We start from the raw sequence: 18,041 nt of genomic DNA on the forward strand, positions 1-18,041 counted from the left end.
AAAAAAAAAAAAAAAAAGCTCAAGACTCCAGTTAGTGTCCCCAGGTTTTACTTTATAAAAGAAAGAAAGAAAGCATAGAATGGTACCTTTAATTTTAACCTGGTTCGACCTTCTTCATCCAGCATTTCCTCATCTTCAAATTCATCTTCATAATATTGAGGATCAAAAGGTCTATAAATTGTTTTTAAAATAAACTATTAATCATATTTTGTAAAGAATATTATCACTGCTATATAATAATATATCTATTAATACACATATACTAAAACATCGTAAGATAATTAAAATTCATAGTGGTCAAATAGCTTCACAATTTCAAGAAAGCATTCAAATTACTGCACATTCTTGAAATTTGGGTGTTAATACCTGTTGCTGGAAATAAAGTACAAACAAGGCTAAATATTCAAAATATTCTTTATTCTTATATAAGTTTTCAAGGAACAGGCCATTCATGCTCTAGTTTTTCACATCATTCTGCTTGAGGGAAAAAAATTTAAATCACACAAGAGCGTGCATGTTACTTAGTGGATAATACCCATCAACACTATTTAAGTGCCCCAAACCATTAGTTTTTCTATGTCCACAATGGCAGCTACAGTAGACTTTTTTGCAGTTTCTCTAGCAAATTTCACCACTCTCAATTTCAGTGTTTTCAGGGCTGTACTAATCAAAAACACTCAAAGACTTATGATGTTTATTAATTCTTAAGTACCAAACTCCTAAAAACAATTAAAAAGATTAAAAGCCTTCTTTACCAAGACCATAGTCCATACTTTTTCTATCACAGAATATGCTTGATTTACTTGTTCAGAGGTACATGACCAATTTTCAATTTTATGATTATCGTATTTTGCCACATATAATGCACTCCCGTGTATAATGCGCACCCATGTTTTTGGCTCAAACTTTCAGGAAAAAAAAATCTTTTGTTTTAATTTTTTAGTATACCCATGTATAACACACATCCTTATTTTCCCCTTACAAATATGGGCAAAAAAGCGAACCTTATACACAGCAAAATACAGTAGTCAACTCATGTAAAATAAGAAAAATATCAACATTCCACATATTTCTATCCAACCTCTAGAAACACTTTAACTGATCCTCTTACCTGGGCTCTACACTGAGAAAGTTGGGCAGTTTAACAAAATACAAGTCATTTCCTAAGTCAGTGTTTACTTTGGGTATTTCTACTTCTATTCTGGTTTCAGGAATTGGCTCTTCCTCCTGTTGATCCTGAGGTAATCCATTTTCATCCTAGTAAAAGAATCACAGGATTTTAGAGCTTTACAGGACCTTAGAAATGGCCTAGCTCAACTTCCAGACATTAATTACTTAGATAGGCAAGAAACATATCGAGATATCATGTTAGGGCTAACGCAGCCCTCAATCTGCATTCCTACCCACCCAGCCTCAGAAAACCTCATGGGAAACTAGGTCACTTTGGAAGCATCAACATTAAAAAAATCTCTTTTGTGATACATCTATCTTCCACATACTCACCAACAGAAGTGTGAAATTAATTAACACTTCAGTATGAAGTCACTCTATCAATTAAGACCAGAGGTTATCAACACAGCACACACTTCTTGGTATGAACAAGAAAAACATGTAAATCCATGGTTCTCAAATCAGAAGTCCTCCCAGTCTAGTCTTTTAAAACGTGGCACCAACCTCATGCTGGGCAGTTATTTCTTTTTTTTTTTAACCCAGTTTCCCCTAATGGTAACATCTTGCAAAACTATAGTATCCCAACGAGGAGACTGCCTCCAATAGAGTCAGATACAGAACACAGCAACGGCACAGAGACTCATGTCGCCCTTTCTAGCCACATCCACTTCATTCTTGCTCTCACCCCTCCTTATTCTCACACAACCATTAATTTCTTCTCTATTTCTATAATTCTTGTGATTTCAAGAATGTTCTATAAATGGAATCATACAGTATGTAACCTTTTGGGATTGGCTTTTTCTCACTTAGCATCATTCCCTGGAACTTCATCTAAGTTGTTGTGTGTAGACTAGTTCAATCCTTTTTACTGCTGAGTAATAATAGTCCATGGTACGGAGGTGCCAGGGCAGTTATTTCTACTCCCCCTTCTAACCAAGAGCGCCCTACATAACTAAGAAAGTCATCTGTTCATTGTAGTTTTATACTGTAATTCAGTTATCAACTTCCTCTTCTCAGCATAAGAGCGACCCTTAGTCTCAGACACTTTTTACTTAGCCTTGAGTAAGAACCCAGTTCACACTGGTAACTTTACTTACAACAGGCTGCCCTGGAGTAGGTGGTTTATCTTCTCCATCACTTCCTGAAGATATATCATCTGCACCTCCAAATAGATCCATGGTTCCATTATCTTCAGTATAGGAGGAAAAATGCATAGTATTAATATCTATAACAGAGGTTCTTCAAAGCTATCACTTTATCATATTCCCAAGGTTTCTGGACCAGGCACCAGGAAATCACCCAAATACAACTCTGCCTGGCACTCAACGATCTGAACAGAATGTCTGTGGAGAGAGAAGGGGATGAATCCAGTGAAAGGCAAAGCTGCCCACAAGGCACTTCTTTCTCCCTTCTTTTAATGCATCCTTGTTCTTCCGCTTTGCTTTAACCCCAGGAGCCCAAATATCCTCCTACATTCTATTTTATTTATTTATTTTATTTATTTATTTTTTTTTTAGCTGAGCCATCCTGCCACCTGTTGGCAGCTCAGCTCAGGCCAGGAATCAAACCAGCGACCCTGTTGCTCAGAGCTCACACTCTTGAGCAAGCTCTTAACCAACTGAGCCACTCAGCTGGCCCCTCCTCCTACATTCTAGATACTCAAATTTGGGGCTTAAGCGCCCCATTCAGACCTATTCTCTGCATAGTCCCTCAAGTTTTAAAATTACAGGTCCATGTCCACCCAGGCTCCCCTCCTCTCAGGTAGAACTTCACCTAGGTATAGGAAAAACAACAATGTAATCTGTACTAAAGCAATAAACCAAGGTGGGGTAGTAGAGAGAGTGAACAGAAAGATAGGAGAGTGGTAAGAAAGTGGATTTCTTGAAATTGAGATCATGGAAGTGTTATAATTATTGGTAATGACATAGCCTAGGATAAAACTGAGAGTGAGTTACTGAGACAAGGTGGAGAACAGATGTAAAAAAGGAGAGGCAACCTATTAGAATAGCCAAAATCAAACACAATGACAACACCAAATGCTGGCAAAAATATGAAGCAACAGGAACTCTCACTGCTGGTGAGAAAGCAAAATGGTATAGCCACTTTGGAAGAAAGAGTAGCAGTTTCTTACAAAATAAACATATTCTTATACACTCCAGCAATTGCGCTCCTTGGTATTTGTTCCAAAAAGTTTAAAATTTATGTCCATACAAAATTTTACACACAGATATTTATAGCAACTGTATTGATCATTGCCAAAACTCAGAAGCAACCAAGATGTCCTTCAGTAGGTGAATGGATAAACTAGTACATCCAGACAATGGAATATTATTCAGTGCTAAAAAGAAATGTGCTGTCAGACCATGAAAACAAATGGAGGAAACTTCAATGCATATTACTAAGTGGAAGAAGCCAATCTGAAAAAGCTACATACTCTATGATTCCAACCATATGACATTCTGGAAAAGGCAAAACTATGGAGACAATAAAAAGATCAGTTTAGTGGCTGCCAGGGAGTAGAAAGGAAGGAGGGATGAAAATGCAGAGCATAGAGAATTTTTAGGGCAGTGAAATTATTCTGTATGATACTATTTGGTCGTTGGAAAAGTCATGACTCATTTTTGCAACGAAAAACATGGAAAAAATATGTCATGACTTTTCTGACAACCCAATACAATGGTGGATACATGTTATTATACATTTGTCCAAACCCATAGAATGGACACCACCATGAGTGAACCATAATGTAAACTATAAACTTTGGGCAATTATAATGTGTCAGTGTAGGTTCATCAATTGTAACAAATGTATTCTCTAGTTGGGAATGTTGATAATGGGGGAGGCTATGCGTGTCTGGGAGCAGGGGGTATATGGGAAATCTCTGTACCTTTTCCTCAATTTTGCCGTGAACCTTAAAACTGATCTAAAAAAAAATAAAATAAAATCTTAATTTTTTTAAAAAAAGAAGAGGAGACTAGGAAAGTCAGGATATTGAAAAGTTCATCTACATGATAAAAATCACCAAAACACAACCTCCACCCACCAACACACTCATGTCCCTTTCCTGATTCATTTTCTTAGTTCTTATCGCCATCCAACATACTGTAAACTTAATTTACTTACTGTGTTATTATCAGTCTCCCTACCATACCCTGACCCCACCAGAATGTGAGTTCTACAAGGGAGGTGTCTTTATCTGTTTTGATCACTGCTACACGCCCAGTGCCCAGAACAGTACTAGTACACAGCAGATTCTCAATAAATAGCTGGACGAAATGAAAAAAATGAACGTATCTAATTCTCCCAACCACCCTATAAGATGGTTAGCATCATCTCCCTTGTACTGATCAGAAAACTGAAGTATAGTAAGTAACTTGACCAAAATCATATAGTAGGAAAGTGGAGCCACAAAGATTCTAACTTGGATCACCTAATTCCAAGGTCTACGCACATAACTACTAGTTATAGATCCGAAGATCTTTAAGTAAATCCTGGAGCTTGCTGTTCTGTCCAGCTCTCTTTTTCTCTCTAGTTGACTTTCTAAATGTTTGCTTTATGTTACTTATGATCATTTATGTAAGCTATTTAATTAACATCAATGCCTAATTGCCATTCAGTAAAATAACAGTTGTGCATAATCAAACTATCAAAATTATGTTTGCTGTAACTTTTATACTAACGTCTTCATTGCCTAGTAATTTGCCATTTGAAACAGAGTCACACATAGAGATGAATACGTAGACCTTTTATCCTTACAACAAACCTAACTTACCTAACACTGGGTTTTTGTGAATTCTTCATCTAACCCACAGCTTGAAAAACCAGGTTCTTCATCCGATATTAACTTGTTAAGAACAAGCTGCCTTGGAAGTGTCATCATTACCTCCAGCTGAACCAGAGCCTTAGCCCCCGCTAACGACAGGTTCACTCTAATTATAAATGAAGAAACAGGTTCTTCTTCAACTGGTGAAGCATGAACAGTTACTCATATGTGTATAACTTCCCTCTGTACACAGAGTGTATCCACAACTTTTCTGTGGGTCTTGCAGTCTGGGGTAAAAGCCCAGGGTTGGGCTTGCACTACAGTTAAGTGCAGAAAGAGGGATGGAAATAAATAATAAAAAAGAAGCAACTGGAATACCTTTTGGTACCTCAGTGTCACTATCCGCTTCTGAATCGGATGCGATTGCATTCTTGCGTTTCATTCGTAAAACTTCATCTTCACTATCACTGCCTCTTGCAGATTCTGTAAGAGTAGAATTAGAGTTTCTGCATAATCAGTCATATCATAACATTGAATTTTGTGTTTTAAAAGCAACATTGGGGATAAACAAACTGTGGTGTACCCATACAATGGAAAACTACTAAGTAACAACTAAGAATGAACTATTGGTACATGTAACAATTTGGATGAATCTAAAATGCATTATGTTAAGTGAAAGACGCTTATGCATAAGAGAAAGAAAAAAGGCTACATATTGCATGATTCCACTTATCTGATGACATTCTTGACAGAACAGATCAGTAGTTGTCTGGGTTCAGGGGTGGGGAAGAATGTGACTACAGAAGGCACAGTATAAGGGAGCTTTTTTTAGGGTTACAGAACTGTTTTGTGTCCTCACTGTAGCAGTGGTTACACAAATCAACATATATGCATGTATACATTATCATTAACAGAACTGTATGTACACATACAAAAATCAAATTACTGTAGTTAATTTAAAATTAAGAAAAAACATTAGTTTTTGTCAGCAGAAAAACTTCGTAGAAGGAGAAAAGTAGTACTGAAACTTATGATTAAATTTATATATAACTCGTTACAGAAAAAAGGGAGGTAAAAATATTGCAACGGAAGAGACAAATATATCATGTTTCTGGATGGCACAATTGTTTACCTAATTATAAACTTCAAGAAAATCAACTGAACCACTGTAGAACTTGTTAAGAGTTAAGTAGAATGACCAGCTGCAAGGTTCCCTATTATGACCCAAGTCTTAGGTTAATCGGCTAGTATTTGGGAAGTAATGCATGAATCTTAACGATTCTGTTAACAGTACAAATAACTCCACCCAGAATTAGTTACTGAATACTTATTGCAGTCCCATAGTCTACATAAACCTATATCCATCTCTGGAAATTTTCTGACCTCCTCTCTCCTAAATAATGCCTAAAAAATGTGGTCTTGAATGCTATTTTGTGAGGTATGTATTACAAGAGAAAAACACCCTCCTCCTTCCATATTTAAGGTCTCTAAAAAATAGGATCAATATGTAATTACAATCAATCAGCTACAGAAATGAAGCAATCCAGATACTGCTCTCAGGAAGACTTCCAACCTAATCAAGGTAACTTTTATATAATAAAAAAAAAACAGGATCTCTAAATTTTAAAAAACATTCTATATGAAGAATGTGTTAACTCAAGCAGACTGGTGTAAATGGCTATTTTAAAAGGGGGTCCAGAGCCAAAGGTCAGCTGGGTGTTTTCCAGTATTCTATAGGGAATGCGTACTGTGACCTCACCCTAGGGTGAGGGCTTGCTGCAAGCTATCACAGCTCATTAAGATCATCCAGTTGTTTTTTCATTTTCTGGGTATTATGCTCCCTAGGCAACCTCCTGATTATTATTGTAAATTGGCTTCTAATATAGGTTTCCCCCAAGGGAAAGGAAACAACGCTAAGAGAAATAACTGATCTTCTTGAAACAATTTTGCAATTCAATTTTTATAAATTAGTTTCTTGTGAATTTAATTAGTTTGAGTAAACTTGTTGGAGCCTGATTACCTCTGGATGATCAAATTTTGGATCTCAAAAACCTGAGCTCAAACACGCTGTTCACATCTCAGTACAGCTACCCTATGGGGACATTTCAATGGTATTTTTCCCCCCAAGAAAATCTGTTCTTACCTGAGGCATGCTCTTCAGTTACCCACAGAAACAAAACCACCTCTGTTCATTATATAACTACTCTAGTACCATGCAACTTTCTCTAAGACCAGCCTCTTTTTTTTTCTTCCTGATCTATCATCAATTAACAAATGGAAAGGGGATAGAAATAATACATGGATTAGGAAAATTTTTAAAAAGCAAAATGTATACAGTTAGAAAAGGCTGAAATGGAGGGATAGGAGAGACAAAATGGTGTAGTAAAGATGGGACTGCACGAAGAATAATGGGCTGTATCTGGATGCTTTTCTACTAAACCATTTTGATTCTCATAAATGAATTACCTGATTTATGGTCTTGTTCCTCTTCATCATCTGAATGCCTGCGTTCTTCATCTGAGGCCTGTGGCCTTTCATCATCAGAATTTTGCATTTTATCCTCATCAGACATCTGTGGCCGTTCATCATCATCAGAATTCTGTTTCTCATCATCATTATCAGAAGCTGCTGGCCGTTCATCATCAGAATTAGCCTTCTCCTCCTCCTCAGACAGTTGTTGTCTCTCATCATCTGAAAGCTGAGGCCTATCATCATCATCTGTGTTCTGCATTTTCTCATCGTCATCAGAATTCTGCAGCTTATCCTCATCAGATCCTTGTGCCCTTTCCTCATCATCAGAATTTTGTATCTTTTCGTCATCTGACTGGTCGCTTTTATCTTCTCTGTCCCATTTTTCATCATCTGAATGTGCTTTTTCAGAACCTTCTGCTTCTGAGTGATGGCTCTCTCCATCTGATCTGTGACCTTCATCTTCATCATCATTATGGGCTTCTGATCCACTATGCTGATCTATATCTGAAGGGTCATTGTCTTCATGGTCAGAACGCTCAGAAGTTTCTGATCTGTTATCTGACCTTTCAGAACGATTATCACTCCCACTATGATGAGAAGCTCCCTCATCCTCACTGTCATCTCCAAACAGTTCCTTATTACTTGGTTTTCCTGAATCACCTCTTTCATCTTGATCACTTTCACTTCCAGAGGCATTACTGCCAGAAGCAACATTCTCTTGATCAGAATCCGAGTCTGATCCAGAATCGGAATCTATGGAATCATATAAACATTGGGTGATGTCAGCAAAAAAAGACAGAGTGAGGAACACCAAAAGTCCATCCCAACATAAAACCAATGAAAAACCAGTCCAAAACTATTAGAGTCAATTTTCTTGGTACTCCGGAAACTAACCAAAAGTTGCAGCAACCAGAAGAATGCTAAAAATAAATAAATAAATAAATAAATAAATAAATAAATAAATAGCTGAATTTTTAGAAAGAAAGCAGAATTTTGTGGTTCTTAAATATACCCTAGACACACCCACTACCCACTACCCCCCCCCAACCCACTCCCCAGCTCAATGGTGTCTTGACGATAACAGCCTGAATTTCTGGTATACATACCACTACTAGAGGGAGCAGAAGGGACCTCATTCACAAAGAATCATGGTTGTCAGTTTTGATCTGTCTGACAGATCACTGAAGTACTGGCTCAAAGGGCTTGACTTTATCTCACCTAACTTGGAACTCTCTCAATGTTGAGGCAGCTACTTTGGAGTGTTTGTCAAAAACATTTACAGACAAATTTATTAGTTGCCTCTGCTTGGCATAATGGATAGCAGTTGGGGCAAACAACAGACTAACCAAAAAGCTTGGAAGGAAAGGCTGAGGAATGACATAATATGGGCAGTAAGGGCTTTTAACAGCTCCCACACATTCCTAGAGACTGGAAGAACACACATGCCCAGGGCTCTGCACACACTCAGAAAAGAACTGAGAAGGCCCTAAGCTCTCACTGCTGGCTGTGCTCCAAGCTCCCTACAAGCAGGAAATAAAGGCAAGGACTGGTTGTAAACTGCCTGGTTGAATGTAAAAGCATGCCCTAATACATACACAGAGCCAATTTGCAAAAAAATGGCAATTTGGTGGGAGGAGAGAGAGTTCTAGGCATCTCTGTCCAATCCTGACTGACCACTAAGCTAATGGGACAGAGACTTCATTGGCTACACACAACAAAGATTACAGACTTTACAAAACTAGTTCAAGAGTTACTAAATAATAACTATATGACAAACAGAAACAACAAATCCTGGGGCGTGGGAAGAATGTCATTTCCTGAGTTGCCACATTATATAATATTCAAAATGCCCAGTTACCAACAAAAAAATAGAAAGCTTGCAAAGAAATAAGGAAGTATACCCCATACACGTTTTTTAAAAAGGCTAAACACTATCCCTGAAGAAGCCCAAACAATGAAAATGATATCTTGGGCCGGACAAGCGGCGCGTTGGTTAGGAGTTGGCTTGGGACGCCAGCTCTGAGCAGCAGAGCCCCGTTTCGGATCATATGAGGGCCAGTGAAGCTGCGCCCTCTTACAGCTAAGATGGTGAACAACAGCTCAACCTGGAGCTGGGCTGCTGTGAGTCGCTGGCAATGGCATAGGCTGCAGTGGGGCTGCAGTGGGCTGCCGTGAGCTACCGTGAGTGGCTGGTAGCCAGCGTAAGCGGCCAGCAGCTGGCGTGAGCTGCTGTGAGCGGCTGACCAATGGCCATCAAGCAACTACGGGAAGAGCGCAATGATCACAATACCCACATGGGCCAGTGAAGCGACGTCCTCCACAACTAGACTGAAGAACAAAAGGGCAGCAACTTGTCTGTTCCCCTTCCCCGATTCCCCAACGCTGTTCCCCTCCCCCAATTCCCCAATAAAATCTAAAATAATAATAAAGACAGAAAAAGAAAAAAAAGAATATGTTATCTTGCCAAATAAAGAATATCAGTAAAGGGCCGGCTGAGTGGCTCAGTTGGTTAAGAGCTCGCTCAAGAGTTTGAGCTCTGAGCAACAGTGGTTCGAGTCAGCCCGAGCTGAGCAGCCAACAGGTGGCGGGAAAAAAAAAAAAAAAAAAAAAAAAAAAAGAATATCAGTAAATAATATCAGATAATATCAGATATTATAAAAAAGAACCAAACAAATTCTGGAATTGACAAGTACAATAACTGAAATGAAAAAAATTCACTAAAAGGGCTAAACAGATATGAGCAGGAAGAAGGAAGAATCAGCAAACTTGAAGATAAGTCAATTGAGATTATCCAGTGTGAGGAACAGAAAGAGAAAAATAAATGAAAAAAAATAAATCTAAAAGACTTACGGGATATCAACTGAATCAACATATACACAATAGTAGTCCCAGGAGAAAAGAGAAATGTCAGAAAGAATATTTGAAGAAATAATGGCTGAAGACTGCCCAAATTTGATGAAAGTCATCAAATCTACACACCCAAGAAGCTCAATGAATACCAAATAGGATGAAGTTAAAGAGATTCACACCTAGGTATATCATTATCAAACTGTGGAAAACAAAGAAAGAATCCTGAAAGCAACAAAAGAGAAACAACTTGTCCCATACAAGGGATTCTCAATAAGGATAATACCTATTTCTCATCAGAAACCACTGAAACTAGAAGGCAGTGGGATGACATATTCAAAGTGCTGAAAGAAAAAGACTGCCAACCAAGAATGCTATACCAAGCAAAACTATGCTTCAAAAAAATGGAGATACGAGCAACAAAATGAATAAATAAATAAATAAATAAATAAATTGGACTTCACAATGAAAAACTTTTGGCAACAAAGGACATTATCAAGAAAGTAAAAAAACACAACCTATAAAATGGTATTAATCCAAACTGGATTGTTATAAATTAAGATGTTAATTGTAATTACCAGAGAAATCACAAAGAGAAAAAACATACAGAAAAAGAAACAAGAAGGGAATAAAAACATCACACTAAAAGAAAATCAGTCATAAAATAGTAATAGGGGAATTGAGGAACATAAAAGATATGACATATAAATAACAAGTAGCAAAATGGAAGAAGTCCTTCCCTATCAGTAATTACATTAAATGGAAATGGATTAAACTCTCTAATAAACAGGCAGAAATTAGCAGAATGGATTTTAAAAATGATCCATCTATATGCTGTCTACAAGAGAGTCATTCACTATAGAACCAAATACACAAATAGGTTGAAAGTGAAAGGATGGAGAAAGATATTCCATGTAAATAGCAACCAAGAGAGAGCTATAGTGGTTAAACTAATATTAGACAAAATAAATCTTAAGAAACAATCTTTAAAAGAGACAAAACAAATGACATTATAAAATGATAAAAGGGCCAATCCAATATGAAGATATGACCTTAATAAACAAATGCAACTAAAAACAAAAACTGACAGAACTGAAAGAAAAATAGTTCAACAGTAGATGGAAACTATTCTTCAATACCCAACTTTCAATAATGGCTAAAACAATAAGACAGAAAATCAATTAGGAAAAAGAGGACTTGAACAACACTATAAATCAAGCAAACATTAACAGACATCAATAGAACACTCCACCTAATAAAGGCATGTTATACATTCGTCCCAAGTGCACATGGAATATTCTCCAGGATGGACCATATGTTAGGACACAAAACAAGTCTCAATAAATTTAAGAAGACTGAAACACACCAAGTATCTTTTCTGACCACAATGGAATGAATCTGAGTTCCATAACAAAAGGAAATCTGGAAATGCACAAATATGTAGAAATTAAACAATGCACTCAAACAATCAAGGGTTCAAAGAATAAATAATAAGGGATATTAGAAAATATTTTGAGGTGAATGAAAATGAAAACACAGGATACATAAAGGATGCAGCAAAAGCACTGCTCAAAGGAAAATTTGTAGCAGTAAACACCTACATTAAAAAAATCTCAGGCCGGCTGAGTGGCGCGTTGGTTAAGAGCTGGGTTGGGACACCAGCTCTGAGCAGTAGGGCCTCGGTTCGGATCCCACATGAGGGCCAGTGATGCTGCGCCCTATACAGCTAAGATGGTGAACAACAGCTCAACCTGGAGCTGGGCTGCCTTGAGTCGCCGGCGACAGCATTGGCTGCATCCCTGCTGCAGTGAGCAGCCATAAGCTACCGTGTTTGGCCCGCAGCCAGCGTGAGCGGCCAGCAGCAGGCCTGAGCTGCCAAGAGCCGCCGTGAGTGGCCGTCCAGAGGCTGGTGACTGATCTGCCTCACCCGGGAAGAGTGCAATGATAATACCAACATGGGCCAGTGAAGCAATGTCCTCCACAACTAGACTGAAGAACAAAAGGACAGCAACTTGTCTGTTCCCTTCCCCAATTCCCCAGCGCTGTTCCCCTCCCCCAATAAAATCTTAAAAACAAACAAACAAACAAAAAAAACCCTCAAAATTGATAACAGAACCTTTCACCTTAAGGAACTAGAAAAAGGAAACTAAACACAAAGCCAGCAAAAGGAAAGAAATGATAAAGATTAAAGTGGAGATAAATGAAGAATAAAAAGTAACAGAAATCAATAAAACCAAAAGTTCATTCTTTGAAAACATTAACAAAATTGACCAAGCTTTAGCTACAGTGACCAAGAAAAAGATAAAAGACTCAAATTACTGGAATCAGGAATGAAAGTGGAGACATTACTCTGGTCTTACAGAAATAATAAGGATTAAAAGAGAATACTATGAACAACTGTATGCCAACAAATTAGATAATTTGGATGAAATGCATTAATTCCTAGAAACACACAAACCATTAAAACTGACTCAAGATGAAACGGAAAACCTGAATACACCTATAACAAAGTAGAATTTAAATCAGTAATCAGAAAGTTTCCAACAAAAAAGCAGCCCCAGACCAGATAGCTTCACTGGTGAATCCCATAAAACATTTAAAGAATTAATGCCTATCTTTCTCAAAGTTTTCCAAAAACATGAAGCAGAGGAAATACTTCCTAAACTCATTCGACGAAGCTGGCATTACCCTGACACCAAAGCCAAAGACGTCACCAAAAAAGAAAACCATAGACCAATATCTTTTATGAATACATATGGAAAAATACTCAACAAACTACTAGCAAACCAAATCCAACAGCATATTAAAAGGATATACACCATACCAGGGGGGAGTTATCCTAGGAATACAACAATGGTTCAACCTATAAAAGTCAAAGTGAGACACCATATTAATAGAACAAGGGAAAAAAGTGATTATCTTAATTGATGCAGGAAAGGCATTTGACAAAATTCAACACCTTTTCATGATAAACCCACTCAACAAACAGAATAGAAGGGAATTTCCTCAATCTATTAAAGGGCATCTGTGAAAATCCCACAGCTAGCATCATGTGTAATGGTGAATGCTTTCTCCCTAAGAACAGAACAAGGCAAGGATGTCCACCCACCACTTCTATTCAACATTGGATAGAAAGTTCTAGCCAGGGCACTTAGGCAAGAAAAATAAATAAAAGGCATCATAATTAAAAAGGAAGTATAACTATCCCTATTTGCAGATAACATTATCTTACACATAGAAAATCCTAAAGAATCCACTAAAAAACTATTAGTGCTAACACATTCAGCAAAGTTACAAAACATAAGATTAACATACAAAGATCAGTTGTACATTAGCAACAAACAATCCAAAAATGAAACTAAGAAAACAATTAGACTTGCAGTAGTATCCAAAAGAATACTTAAAAATAAATTTAGGAGGTGCAGGATTTATACAATAAAAACTACAAAACATTGCTGAAAGAAATTAAAGACAACCTGGCACATTTATACATGAAAGAAACATGCTGGGCCTAGAAAGAGATTCTACTCATTGTTACGCTAAGAAATTTGTCAGGTGCTGTTATTTTCCACAACTCTCTTAGCACAGAGAGAAAATGAAATATGCTAGGCATAACAGGAATTACCCTGTCACATCCATACTACCTTCAGGACCAACAGCAACCTTCAAAGACAGATTTGGAATTGAATCTGATTGAGTCCTATTATCTAATGGTAAGATGAAAGAAGCAACAGACTTACAAGAGAAAGTAAAAGGTGAAGCCCAGACAAGCAGCTACCTCCAAACATCACTTCCCCATACAATGAGTTTGCAATGGGAATGCACTGCAGGATACATGTATATATATTGTTTCTACCCCTCCAACTATTTATTAAATATGCATCAGTCATCAAGTAAGCTAGTAGAGAAGGGGAGGGGGCAAAGACAAATCTTTTCATCATTATATCCCCAACACCTAGCAAAGTAGCTGGAACATGATAGGGGATCGATAAATACTTATTGAATGAATTAACAACTTCATAGAAGTGAGTCATGGGAGGTTCACATGGAACTATGCCTTAAAGGGCAAATGGGACATGGACAAGTAAAATTGAGGGGAAAATGAAAACATTAGCAAAGGTAGTGTGTAGACAGAAAAGGGGCCACATATTAAACCTGACAAGCTCAGGAGACTGAAAATGACCACATAGGATGGCATGAATGTGAAAATTCCTAACTAAGGTGAGCCATGGCGGAAGTCACATCCTTGGCCTGTAGCTTCCTTGAAAAAGGTCAATCTTTACCTTAAGTGAGCCTATTGTCTTTTTGCATCTAAGATAACATACCCTTGCAATATCAGAGTAATCTCTTTTTCCAGACTCCCCAGGAGGCACAACCCACCACACAAGAGCAGGAAACTACAAAATCCCTCATTGTTATCTTGTTCCTCAAATACTATCTCTATGCGCTGTAAAATGCTATTAACTATCCTGTACCCACCAATGTAAAAACAGTATCTATTTTACTTTTTATCCAATCCCCGAGATTTCCCCACTTTGCTTTCTCCCACCCCCTTAATCTATAACCAATGGGTTTCATGTAACCTTCCTCCTTTGATTCTAATGTATAAAATAAATTGCACAACAGCCATTTTCCGGAGTATTTTCTCAATCCGTTCAGACTTTGCTTCCCGGCAATTGTCATCAGTTTGGCTGAAATAAATTCTTATAACCTTTCTCTTAGGTTGGATGTTCTTCACTGACAAGTGGAACAAGAGGTAGCATATAGGACTCTGTATTTCCTTATTAGAACCTCCTGGACAGCCCTCAGACTAGACTTAAACCTGGTGCTCCTTTCATTACACTCTAAAAATATATGAATAAATTGGAGTTGGAGAAAAAAAAAGAACTACAATAATGCACTTTGCTAAGGAAAAAAGTAGATAACGTTACCCTGAGCCTGGAGGGTTGCAAGAATTCTGAACTTGGTCTTGGACCCCTTCTCACTTCAAATAACTCCTATTCATATTTCAAACTCAAATAGCCACAGTCCTTGTGCCAGAAATACTTCCATGAACCATTCATTCATTCAGTCACTCATTCATTTTATCAACAAATCCTTCATCTCTCCTCTCCAAACACTGACTCTATATGTTCCCCAATCTAATACCAGACTCAAGAAATTATAGTTTCTGCACAGACTCTCAGAAGGCATTCTCTCCAGTGCGTAAATGCCTAAGTGTAGCCCTATCCCAGTATCCTTCCCCGTTTCCTTACCCGGGTATCTCAAACTCCCCATAACGCCATGGTCTGGTTTCATTCAAGAGGGCATTCTGAGCCCCTCTGTAAATTCGTCCACCCACTCCCCATATTCCTGAACATCTAATTTCCATTCACTCAAAAAAGGCCCTTCCTATGCGTTAGCCTGTGCAAGACAGGAGAGAGCAGGACCCCAAGGTTCCGCCCTGGGCTGCGCAGGCTCGCCTGCGCCTCCACCCCTGCCCCGTGCCCCCTTCGCTCCACAAGCTCCCAGGCATTGCGCGCTCCACGGACACCAAGAACCCAAAGGCTCACACTCAGTGCTTGTCCCTCTACTTCCGCCCGCCGGAGGAGGCTGGCACCGCCGGGAGTGCAGGGGGCGCTGGGGCAGGAGAGGAGGAAGCACCCACCACCTGCCTGCAGCGTCCGAGCGATTGCAGACCCGGAACCGGACCGCGGTCGGGTTCCTGCCACAGAAGGCCCTCCGCTCACCCCTCCTCCGAAACCCAGTCGATCCCACCTTTACGCTCAGCATCGCTGTCGGCGTCGCTCCCGAAGAGGTCCTCCATATCCGCCATTCCTGCCTACGTCCACCTCAGCCTTGGCTTGGGGGGGGAGGGGGGAGAAGGCTGCTCCGTGACTGTCTTTACGGCACGGAACCAACGAAACGCGACAGTGTCGCAAAGACTCTCTAAAAGGCTGCTTTCCCCCTGTGACCTAGTTTTGGCGTGCACCGTGAGCCTATAATTATGCTCGTAGAGTCTTACGCGTTCGCGAGTGTGATGGAGTGGGCGGTGCTTGACGCGCTCCGCTGAGGGCCTCTGTGTTAAACCAGCCCGGAGTCAGGTCTGAAATCCTTTGTTATTGACCCGCGGTTCTTGAGTTGTTGAGGACTCCAAAGCGCTTTTGTTTATGCGGGTAATATATGTTGCTATTTGCTACATTAATAATTAAAGCAGCAATTTAAAAATATTTAAAAGTGATTACCATTTAAAAATTTTAAATGACAAGATTTTTCTAAGAGAAAAAATTTAGAAGGGTGGAATTGTTTTACAGTTTTGAAAATATCTTTAATGTCTGGCTTAAAAGAAGACAGCTGAATTCCCATACCTGCTTTTGAATTCATTCAGTCTGTTTTGGTTGACGCTTGTAAAGAAAATCTTGCCTCATACAGATACGTATATAATCTGGAAAGGGAGGACCTTTCAGAGTCCCCGCTGGAAAAGGGTCTTTCTCAGACAACTCTTTGACCAGTGCAGCCTTAGAGCAGTGTATCTCAAGCATCATAAAATTTCCATCCTAACCCAGTACACTATGTAAAAAATTGAAATAAATAGGTCGCAAAACAATACATCCTTTACAGCTAAGATGCAGTCTAAGACTTACTATTCTCTATTTTATTCTATTTCAGCTTCTTAGTTTTATGTTTAATGCTGACAGGCAGTGCACCCACTAAAATGATTTTATGATTAATTAATGGATTGCAACCTGCAGCTAGAACACTATTTGAAGGGTTCCATTGACTTGTTTATTTTGCCTAGAAAAGAAATTGATTTTGCTAGGATATGCATCTACAATTATACATAGTAAATTCAGACAATAATAGTTTTCGTAGTAGGTTAGTGCTAGGTAAACCCTCTTGCTTTACAGGAGCTCGAAATGAAGTGTTGTACGCATTAAAGAACTATGTCTCTTTTAGAAATCTTTAATTTTAGTTTTTAAAAATGTACATCCTCCCACACCAAGACACGCCATAATTAAAATGCTAAAGGTTAAAAACAAAGAAAATCTTAAAAGTAGCAAGAGAAAAGCAGTTATATACCTACAAGAGAGCTCCCATAAGTCTGTCAGCTGATTTCTCAACAGAAACTTTGCAGGCCTGAAGGGACTGGCACAAAATAGTCAAAGTAGTGAAAATCAAGGACCTACAACCAAGATTACTCTACCCAGCAAACCTATCATTTAAAATCGAAAGAGAGACGAGTTCTCCCCAGACAAAAAAAGCTGAAGGAGTTAGTTCATCAACACCAAACACCAAAGTGTTACAAGAAATGTTAAAGGAAGAAAAAAAGAAGAAAAAAGATAAAAAATATGAATAATAAAATGGCAATAACTACATATCTATCAACAATTACTTTCAATGTAAGTGGATTTAAGGCTCCAATCAAAAGATAAAGTGGCTGAATGGATAAGAAAACAAGACCCTTACATATACTACCTACAAGAGACTCACTTCAGATTGAAAGATACACACAGACTAAAAGTAAAGGGATGGAAAAAGATATTTCATGAAAATGGAAATGAAAAAAAAAAAAAGCTGGTGTAGCAATACTTACACCAGACAAAATAGACTTTAAAACAAAGGCTATATATGACAAGAGACAAGGAGCCAGTAATCCTACTTCTGGGTGTTTATCCAAAGAAACGCAAAACGCAACTTCGAAGGGATGTGTGCATTCATATGTTCGTTACAGCATTATTTACAATAGCCAAGATATGGAGGCAACCTGGGTGTCCATCAATGAATGAATGGATAAAGAAGAGGTGGTACA

The 18,041-nt window shown here is 38.4% G+C and overlaps 1 protein-coding gene across 1 annotated transcript in view; it reads right to left on the reverse strand.

Annotated features, from left to right (window-relative positions):
• LEO1 (LEO1 component of Paf1/RNA polymerase II complex) overlaps nucleotides 1-16,205 on the reverse strand; it is a 32,921-nt gene extending 16,716 nt beyond the window's left edge. Inside the window, exons 1-6 of the mRNA XM_019665706.1 lie at nucleotides 16,010-16,205; nucleotides 7,400-8,158; nucleotides 5,312-5,416; nucleotides 2,268-2,359; nucleotides 1,112-1,257; nucleotides 87-171 (exon numbers count right to left, since the gene is read on the reverse strand). Coding sequence (XP_019521251.1) covers nucleotides 87-171; nucleotides 1,112-1,257; nucleotides 2,268-2,359; nucleotides 5,312-5,416; nucleotides 7,400-8,158; nucleotides 16,010-16,067 — 1,245 coding nt within the window. The 5' untranslated portion in view covers nucleotides 16,068-16,205. The remainder of the gene's footprint in view (nucleotides 1-86; nucleotides 172-1,111; nucleotides 1,258-2,267; nucleotides 2,360-5,311; nucleotides 5,417-7,399; nucleotides 8,159-16,009) is intronic.
• Between the last annotated feature and the right edge of the window lie 1,836 nt (nucleotides 16,206-18,041).

The sequence above is a fragment of the Hipposideros armiger genome, unplaced genomic scaffold (genome assembly GCF_001890085.2).
Source record: "Hipposideros armiger isolate ML-2016 unplaced genomic scaffold, ASM189008v1 scaffold_12, whole genome shotgun sequence".
In the NCBI taxonomy this organism is placed as follows: Eukaryota; Metazoa; Chordata; class Mammalia; order Chiroptera; family Hipposideridae; genus Hipposideros; species Hipposideros armiger.